Source organism: Coptis chinensis, chromosome 4 (genome assembly GCF_015680905.1).
Source record: "Coptis chinensis isolate HL-2020 chromosome 4, ASM1568090v1, whole genome shotgun sequence".
Classification (NCBI taxonomy): domain Eukaryota; kingdom Viridiplantae; phylum Streptophyta; class Magnoliopsida; order Ranunculales; family Ranunculaceae; genus Coptis; species Coptis chinensis.
In genome coordinates, this window is record NC_141459.1 from 21,912,237 (window position 1) to 21,922,110 (window position 9,874).

At 37.4% G+C, this 9,874-nt stretch overlaps 1 protein-coding gene across 1 annotated transcript; it reads left to right on the plus strand.

Moving 5' to 3' along the window:
• Nucleotides 1-1,270: 1,270 nt before the first annotated feature.
• On the plus strand, nt 1,271-9,656 carry LOC147502607 (uncharacterized). The gene is made up of 13 exons (XM_086607433.1): nt 1,271-2,001; nt 3,084-3,162; nt 3,266-3,322; nt 3,843-3,898; nt 4,626-4,857; nt 5,280-5,366; nt 5,510-5,584; nt 5,794-5,877; nt 6,862-6,926; nt 7,009-7,207; nt 7,438-7,526; nt 8,141-8,255; nt 9,420-9,656. The coding sequence occupies exons 1-13, from the start codon at nt 1,421-1,423 to the stop codon at nt 9,462-9,464; spliced, it is 1,764 nt and encodes a 587-aa protein (XP_086463559.1). The 5' UTR covers nt 1,271-1,420; the 3' UTR covers nt 9,465-9,656.
• The last annotated feature ends 218 nt before the right edge of the window (nt 9,657-9,874 follow it).

The window sequence follows — 9,874 nt, forward strand, 5'->3', positions numbered from 1 at the left end:
GCGATTAAAACATTCAATCAATAACAACATCAGACAGCAGGATCGGCAAGCTCTCTGCATCAGGATGTATGGAGGTAACATTTGCATTGTTTTGTTTTATTAATCCTACATATGATTATTATGTAGTTCACGAACTTAGGATTCATGTTAAGAAATATCTAACACGTGTTTGTCCCACCCGACGTATGTTTGTATAGTTTATAGTGGGAATTTATAGTTTATTAAATTCATTGATAAGTTTATTTATCGTTAAAAATAGATTATGTGATAAAAATATCTATCACAATCCGTACTACTTATAATCCGTATTCTTGCCTAACTACTGCTCAAACTAGAGTTAAACCAACTTTCAAAAGTTCAACACCTTTTCCCAAATACACAATATTGTGAAACTTATATCTTTATATATATAGTTCACAATTTTTGACAAACACACGTCTTGACGTGTTAATCATATATATATATATATATATTGACATTTCATCTCTAAGTACACACAAGAGTATTTGTATTGTAATTCTTCACGCCCACTAAATTAGACCGAGTTTTTATGTTTATGTTGTTTTTTTTAAATGGAAAAGAGAAAAAAAAAATTAATAGATTATAATGATCTGTCCTCTTGTATTTATAGTGGAAGCAACGTGGTCCATTAAATACCAATAAAATGCTATAGTTAACGGGTCGATATTTCGCATCTTGAAAGAATGATACAATGTGTAACCTTCTTGTGATGCATGGTCTTGAAGTTAAGGCTCCTGCTGCCCAACTGGAAAGGGGTTGAATTTCCAACTGGAAGGGGTTGAATTTGAAGGCGGAATGGCTTGTTATGCTTTAATAACAAGGAGCAAAAACCAAAATGGGTAGAAAACCTTAGTCAAACCCTAACTTGGGCGGCCTTGTAGTCAATTTATTCTTCTTGTATCCATCATTCTCATTTCAATTTATTGTCCATTATTCTTCTTGTATTCATCATTCTCATTTCGATTGAATTGGATGAATTCCATGTTTCTGTAGCAGGGTTTACACAAATCGAAATAGTGATTGACGGAATGTTTGATAACGGAACGTTGAATACTTGTATTATTAAAAATATCAATGAAAAAAATTGAAGTAGTAAGGTGCAAAGTTAAATGATTTTTGTGGGAATAATCGAGCGCACAAACAATGTTGATACCGTTGTTACTCTTGACTTCCGCTAGACCGGGCTAAAATTCGATGGGCTTGCACATGGTGGCCCAAATAGATGTTGACGAAATCGAGTCAACTCTCTATCGAAAAAACAAAAGCCGGTCCCGTAGTAAAAATTGTTTCCTTGGCTAAAAAAATTAGGGGAAATCTCGTCGCGCACAAGTCTAGGGTTTATCAAATTGAAAATTTTATTTTTAAGAAGCTTCCTCAAGGTTTCAATTAATCGAGAGAGATGGATTTCGATGAGTATGCATATTTAGAGAAAGCAGTAGAAGAAGAAGGACCCGAGAAACGAAACGGGTCATCTTCGAAAGGAGACGACAAGAGTCGTAGTAGTAGAAGTTCTAGAAGAAGAGGAGGGGAAGAAGAAGAGGATGATACTAGAATTAAGAAATCTAGACTAGTAGATGGAGATAATGTAGGAGAGAGAAGAGAGTCTTCTCGTTCCGAACGAAGGACCGATAAGGAACGGTATAGAAGTAGTAGAGGAGATGTCGATAGAGACTATGAGAGGGAGAAGGAACGTGGTGGGCGAGAGAAAGATAAGGAGCGGTCTAGAGAGAAAGATAGGGAGAGAGGGAGGGATAAAGATAAGGAGAGTGAAAGAGAGAAGGAGAAGGAGAAGGAGAAGGAGAAGGAGAAGGAGAAGGAGAGAGAGAGGGATAGGTCGAGGAGGAGTAGTAGTCATTCGAGGAGACATCGTAGTGAGAGTGAAAGGGATGTTGATCCGGAAATGCTTAGAGCGAAGAGCAGAGATAGAGAATTGAAAGAAAGGGAAAGGGAAAGAGAGCGTGAAATGGAGAGGGAGAGCAGGTACTGTTTTGAGTTATTGAATTTGTTTTTTACTTTGGTGGATATGTTTATGATTTCATTTATAGGAAATTATACATATGCCATTGTTGATAGTCATGTAAGATACTATGTTTCTAACAAACATGGTAAGCATACATTTTTGAGGATTAGTTGAAAAAATTGGCTTGATTGTTATAACTTTAAGCTTGCCATGTTCTGCAATGGCTATGACTGTACATTGCGTCTGGCATACTGCTTCAGTAAATCATTACGCTGCTCCATTAGTAATACACGCACAGAGTTTAAATAGAAAAATAAAAATCAAGAGGCATGAATGATGCCTTTATTTGTTTTTGATTTTTCATTGAAATTTCCAAATGACTTTGTTTTTTAATACTTTCTTTTAACTTAGTAGAAAACAAATTATGAATGATACCAAATGGGAACAAACAACCCTTGTGACAAGTTGAACTTTCTATTGTTACTCTGAAATTCTGTAAGAGATACTTGGATTTGGGATGTCTGAGTTCAAATAGTTGAATAATGTTTGACAATGTTATTATCAAATTTAGCAAGTCTCGCTTTAGAAAAAAAACTCTTACTTGCCTGTGCAATGGATGGAAGGACTAAATGGCGTGCATGTGAAGAAATGGTTGTCCACATCATCTTGTTTGAACATCCGTCATGCACAAACAGTTAAGATTGCGTGTTTTAATGTGTACCCTTTGACTTCTCAGCTATACTATTTCATGATTTTGTTCACAGTTTGTGTAGTTCTGCTTCACCACACATGATCTCAAGAGTTTCCATATTTTTTTCTTAAGGTAATTTGGTGGGAGAACACATCTAGATCTCCACTCTGTTTTCATGGAATACATTCTCCTTTTTGGGTGATTGGACACAGATGAAAGAATAGGTTGTTACAAGTCACATTTTTTTATATAATAATAATATAAAAAGATATGTTGGTGTCCATGTAATCTTATATACAACTTCAGGGCTTTTTTGCCTCATGTGTGCTTGTGTTACGAAATGTGTTATTCTTGTTATTATAGTATGGAGAACTTTCCATTCTTTATAGTTACAGCTATTTTTGTTCATAGGAGGTTTAAAGATAAGAAAGAAGTAGCAGAGCCAGAAGCTGATCCAGAAAGAGATCAACGGACTGTTTTTGCTTACCAGGTATTAAGGATCCCTTTCTCCTTAGTTGTGCTTGTTCTTTCTGCCATGCTTTTATATATTACACTACTAATCACATTTCATTCATTGCATGTGGTGGTTACAGATGCCTTTGAAAGCTACGGAGTTTGATGTTTATGATTTCTTCTCGAAGGCAGGCAAGGTTAGATGAGTAGTACATGTGTATGTCATATCTCTTATATGACCTACAATTAATGATATAGTTTCTGTTTCCATGGTTTTTTTAAGTACTTTTTTTACTTCATTTAATCATAGGTATGATATTTTCGAATTTAATATATGTTTATCATGCATCATATCTTTCTGCGCATCGTGTCCTTTTAAGTTGTTCATTGCTTCCTTAATGTTCAGACTATTGACGCTCTTCATGCATGAGACACCGTTCAAACAATATGAATTCATGTCAATGAGGTACATTTGCTTCTTATTGCAGTCAATCTCCCCTTGCCTCCAACGAGGCGTAATATAATGACTTAGTTGTGGCTCAACATACTATATGTATGGGGGAGTCTGAAAATGTACGTATGAGTTAACTGATAATGTAGATTGCCAGCTGTGGGTGGTACATTCTGTAGTGAGTATGTCAAGTACCACCTCAAATTTTCTGTACTTGTTTCGTTTTTTGACAAACATTGCCTGAAATGTTAATTCCTAGTTTTCAGGTGAGGGATGTTCGGTTGATAATGGATCGAAATTCAAGGCGGTCAAAGGGAGTTGGGTATGCACATCTGCTTGTTTGTCAGTAATATATATTTTGTTTAATTTTAAGGAATGGACTTGTCTAATTCATTCTTGCTGCACACTGAAGGTATATGCTTTGTTTCTACATGTGAGTACTATGTTGTGGATTCTTTCTAAGAATTTTTTGAATTGCATAAGCCTTTTTTTTTTGCTCATTCTTTACCTAAAAGTAGGTCCAAGCCTCGTCTGATGACATTCCTTCAGGGACACCAGCCTAATTCATCATCTTAGATGCATTCTCACTTTCGTGGAAGAATTTGGTTGGGTTTTGATACAATAGCTACAGTATAGCTTGTTGAGATGGATTATTAATCCTCAATTAGGTTCAAAGCGGAGTTGCTGAAAGATCAATTTACTCTTATCATGTCAAAGATGACCCTTTGACATGATCTCAGATAATCAGTTATAGCATTATAATGATGAACACTTCTCGGTTTAGGTTGGGGAAAGTTGCTGAATATATCTGCATATCTCTTCCATAGTTCTGTAACACAAGTGAATTAAGAACTGAGGAAATAAAGATGGAGTTCCTCATTTTATAGTTTTGCCTTATTAGGGAAACTTTTTTTTTCTGCTCAAGGTGTCACATTAACATAATTCACATGTAGAGTTTAGTTTCTTGTGATTAGTGTTTTCAATGCCTTCAAATTGTGCTCTATTTTTGTAGATTTTTATCTTATGGTATGTATCTGTGATATTTGCAGGTACGTGGAATTTTATGACGCCATGTCGGTACCAATGGCAATAGCTCTCTCTGGTCACCATCTTCATGGTCAACCTGTGATGGTCAAACCTTCTGAGGCTGAAAAGAATCTTGTTCAGTCTACTGCTGTTGGTGGGGGAGCTGGTATTTTGCAAGGTCCGTATGGAGCAGTTGCCAGAAAGCTCTACGTTGGGAACTTGCACTTTAACATGACAGAAGACCAGCTTAGACAGGTGAGGCTAATATGTTTTTTACTGTCAGTTGCTAACAAACTTGCATCACTCAGTCTAATTGTGTGTGAGAGTGAGTATAATGTTATGGGTAATGTGGAGTTACTGAGTTAGGAGCATTGTGTTATGGATTTGTTTATCTCCAATAAATTTTATCAAAGCGAGCTACAACTTGGCTCATAATAGAAAGATAGGAAGCACAAGAAGTACCAATACTATCTTGATAGGAGTTTAGGTCCATGAATGAACCACAAGGTCTTAGAATTACCTTCAACAGGGAAAAACCTTTTAGGGGTCAAAAATGAAAAGAAAAATTTAAGGAAAATAAAATTAAAAATGAAGCACAATAATATACTACTTTCCTGATAGTTTACACTATATACTACTTTCTTGTGCGTGTCTAACCTCTTGTGCTGACTATCTAGGTTTTTGAACCTTTTGGTCCCGTGGAGCTTGTGCAACTTCCCCTTGATGTTGAGACAGGACTGTGCAAGGGTTTTGGGTTTGTTCAGGTAATTATGAGTTAATTTCCAAGTTTATAGTTTAGTAACTAATGCAGTAAAAGTTGATTTTAGTAAGTTTTTAAAACTCCCAGTAGGTCACCTCGTGCTACTAGTAAGTTTCTCTTTTATTGACTTAACTGCTTGGTTCTCAGTTTGCTCAGCTTGAACATGCAAAGGCCGCTCAAGGCTTGAATGGGAAATTAGAGATTGCTGGTCGGGTAATTAAGGTATCGTGTGCCTCTGCATGTGTTTGTTCCTTTCATACTTTTTCTCGATATACTCCTGTTGTCCTGCTTTATATCTTAATGATGTCAGTGTTCTTTCCGATTGCATCAATATTTCCCGATTGTATCAATATTTATGTTATTGTGGCTTGTCTTTTTTCATTCAATGCGCTGATAAGTGTTTTCACATTGGACTGCACATAAATTTTCAGGTTTCAGCTGTTACTGATCATCTCGGAGTTCAAAATGTTGGGGCAAATGCAGCTGACTTTGATGACGATGATGGCGGTGGTTTGGTGAGTCAAAGTATACCCATAGGTTTTCTCTTTAGCATGGTTGTAATCATTTACTTTATGGTGAAGTCAAGGCAAGTCCTGTATGTGGTAACCTTCAGCCTTACTTATATATATTAGGCTCCCCAAAATTATATATATAGGTGTAGCAATATACATAGGAGTAGTATTTACCACACTTCTTATTCCTCACATTATACAACACACTCTACAAGATGAATTATGGGTTAATATTTTGTGGATATGATGTACCAACCATGGAGAACATCTCTGCCAGCATTCAGCTGATTTGGACATTTTTGGCATTTGCCACGAGAGGGTTGCAAATTTGAAAATTATATATGTTTTCCCTCAATTCTTTAAGAAGTGGCAAAAAAGGTTGACTTTTCATCAAGTATAGGCATAGTTAGGTGTTTTAGGTTCATCCAAAACGTATGTGCTGCACATACTGTGATATGTTTTCGGTTATTTCGGAAGGAGGGGAAGACACTTTGAGGAATTAGTTTAGCTGGAGCAATGTTAATTATTGTAGCTAAGTCTTGGAGGTGCATGGGACTTTCATTTCCCTTTTTTTTGGGTGCACGCCTCTGTTTGTTTCATGGGCAGGGCAGCAAATTGTAAGTGGGCCATACAGATAATGCAAATGGTAAGTGGCTGGTGGCACCAAGGTTGCCATTCCATTTGGGATGTCTTGGGTCATAGAGAGTTGCCAGTCCTCTTTCATTCATGTTGTATTGTTGTTATTATTAATGGGGCATGTTTTGAAAATGTTACTAGCTTTGACTTGACTGTTTCTTTGTAACACTAATACTGGATTGTGGATTGGCAGCACACATTCATGGTAAAATTAAGTGATCAAAGCTCTGTAAATTGACTCCCGACCAAAAAAAGAAAACCTCTTTCAGTTTCACCAAATTCTAGGGCCGTCGATGTTTGGATGTTACTGTATGAATTTCTTAACCAAATCCGGTTTTTGTTTTTTGGCAGTCTTTAAATGCTCAATCCAGAGCAATGCTTATGCAAAAACTGGATCGCTCTGGTATTGCCACTAGGTTCGCATCTGTTACTTGTCTATTTTACATTTCTGAACAAATTTGTTGGGTCAGCTGAGCCATCTACTTGTGCCTGTTGCAGTATTGTAGGGTCTCTTGGAGTACCTATGCTTAATGGAGCGGCTTCAAATCAACAACCTGTTCCCCTGCCTATGAATTTACCAGGTGCTGTTCCTGTTCCAGGTCCTCCAGCTCTATTCCTAGCTTCCCCAGCCGTTGAACCTGTTGGAAACCCAAGCATATGCTTACTGTTGAAGAATATGTTTGATCCTAAAGAAGAGGTTTGTATTTGTCTAGGTTACATTGACATAGGTAGGTGTGTCAGTATCAAACACGGCAAAATATCAAAATTCGAGGTAAATTACATACAATGTGTCCGACACGGACACGTGGATACGTATCCGACACAGATTTTTTTCAAAATATGGTGTGTCCATGTAACTTAGGTATTTGTTGTTTTATATGGTTTACTCTATCTGTTTAAATGCTGAGCCTTAATTGTTCCCTTCAGATGGATGATGATTTTGATCTCGATATCGAGGCGGAAGTTCGGGAGGAGTGTTCCAAGTATGGATCCGTGAAGCATATCTTTGTGGACAAGTAAGTCTCACTAGTATCAACTGTAGTCTCATAGGACTAGAATCTATGCATGTGATACTCTTTGTAGTTTTGATATAGTACTACGGGGTGGTGGGCTTACTAGCTATTGTTAATGTTACAAGCTTTTGAAACCTTGGGGAAAGGACCGTCGCCAGAAAGTTGTCAAACTTCTTTGATCAGTGTATCCCTGTTATTATTGTTACTATTATCATTGTAAATTTGAACCAGTAAAAGATAGTATATGTTGAAGTGGACCTATTCCGAAACTTGAAACTTCAGTCCATCTGCAAATGGCAAGAGAAAGGGAATACAAAGTAGAATGAGGTTCAGTTGCGATGTAGGTAGTTTCACGAGGTTCAATTGTCAGTAAAGAAGTGGTATACAAGAAAAATGTTATAGCAATACAAAAGATATCTTAAACTAAATAAATTTCTACTCCCATGCTGAAAACAATTCCTTGGAGGTAAACTCTCTACTCCATGAGAAAGTTGATTGTGGATGGTCAACTTGAGCTGCTCAATGTCTGGAACCTAATAATCAATTAAGAGAAATAAAATCGATAAAAAAAATGTCTGGAACCTGACCCATCATTCGTCTTGATTTACTTTTTGCAGGAACAGTGATGGTTATGTTTATTTAAGATTTGAGACGGTCGCAGCAGCATCTGGTGCTCAACGCGCTATGCATATGCGATGGTTTGCCCAGAAGATGATCTCGGCTGTGTTTATGGTATTGCACATTCACCCCTTGCTTTGAGATTTATAATTCCCCATACATATTTTTCAATCCAGAATATTGCGTGAGGATACTGTTGGATTGTTTCCCTTAGATATTTCAATATCATAATATAATGATAATCTATATAACAAAGAAGGGTGGTGCTGGACATCCAACTCCACCCCTTAACCTTTGGATCTAGCTTATGATGTGGCGAATCTAAGAGCTTTTGAGGTGTGGGTCGTTTAATAGTGTGGAACAAGAGTGTTGTATTATTATTAAAGTCAACAAATGCGGCTGGGCTTTTAGTGGGCTTCGGTTGGACATTTTTTGTTGGGCTTCTACTGGGCTTCGATTGAAGTTTTTTTTGTCGGGTTTTGGTTGGGTTTTTTAGTGCTGTACGGCACGGGTAATGTACTAGTATCTATACAACAAAGAAAGGGGGAGTGGGACGACACATTCCACCTCATAAGGTGATATTTGGTCGTGCCAACCCCTCACCATAGCCATTAGATTGTTTTCCTTAGGTGAGTTTAAAAGTTTTTCTCACCTCACCCACTCCACACAAAAAAAAAGCATGGACTGTTTTTGGGCTGAACTTTTATAGGTTGTTGGGCTCTAGAAAAAGGGAGATGTACGTCGGGGGCGCCAAAGGCGTGGGAATCTGTGATGTATCGAGGGGATCTCGTGTCTTAGGCCTCGAAAGCGTGCGTATCTGTGATGTATAGGGGGGCAGATGCGCATCGGGGTACCGAAGGCATGCGTATCTGTGTTGTACAGTGGCTGTTGGGATCTGAAAACATGAGTATGGGCTTATTTAAAAAAAAAATGGGGGGAGGGGGCGGATGCGTGTCGGGGGTGCCGAAGGCTCTCGGCATGCGTGACAATGCCCGATACATGGATCTTGGCGTTAGAGGGGTGCTGAAGGCATATCTATGCCGTCTGTGCGGGGGGCAAATACTAGTGTGACAACAAACTAAAATGGGTTGCTTTTATATTAATTCATTTTGATCCTACTGATCTTCATCCATCATGTATTCTCGTTACCCACGCTAGTGAAAAATATGAATGACAATTTGCAAATTGTTGCAATATATGAACCTAAGAAGGCATGTTTTGGATATTTTGTAGTTATGTTTTTAGTTTTATAACTAAATCATACGCTTTCTCCTGCAGCAACCCCACGAGTATGAAGCAAAAGTTGGCTCTAGCGCTAAATGAAGGAGCGGCTGTTAGAATTTTTGAAATGTGGTTTTGGATTTCTAAAATTTCCGATTGACCCAAATTAGGTTTGATATGGTATAAGAATGTGTAAAATTACATGTATGAATACCTGGATTGCATTGTTCGTCCAACGTCCAACCATATTCAAACAGTTCTTTGATAATTCAATGTTTTAGATGGTTTGTCATTTATTTGTTTGATCGTGAAAACCACTCTTTCGTATTTACCCTCCTAGAAAACCAAGAAAAGCCTTCACAAATCTATTAACCCTCTGAATAGTTTAGTTAAAATAAAAAATTGTAATTTGCAATTTATAGAATTTTGCATAGATGACTTGTGTTACTCGTTTATATCAAGGGTGTGATTGTCAATATAGTTGGCCAAACCTTGGAAGATGATATATCACT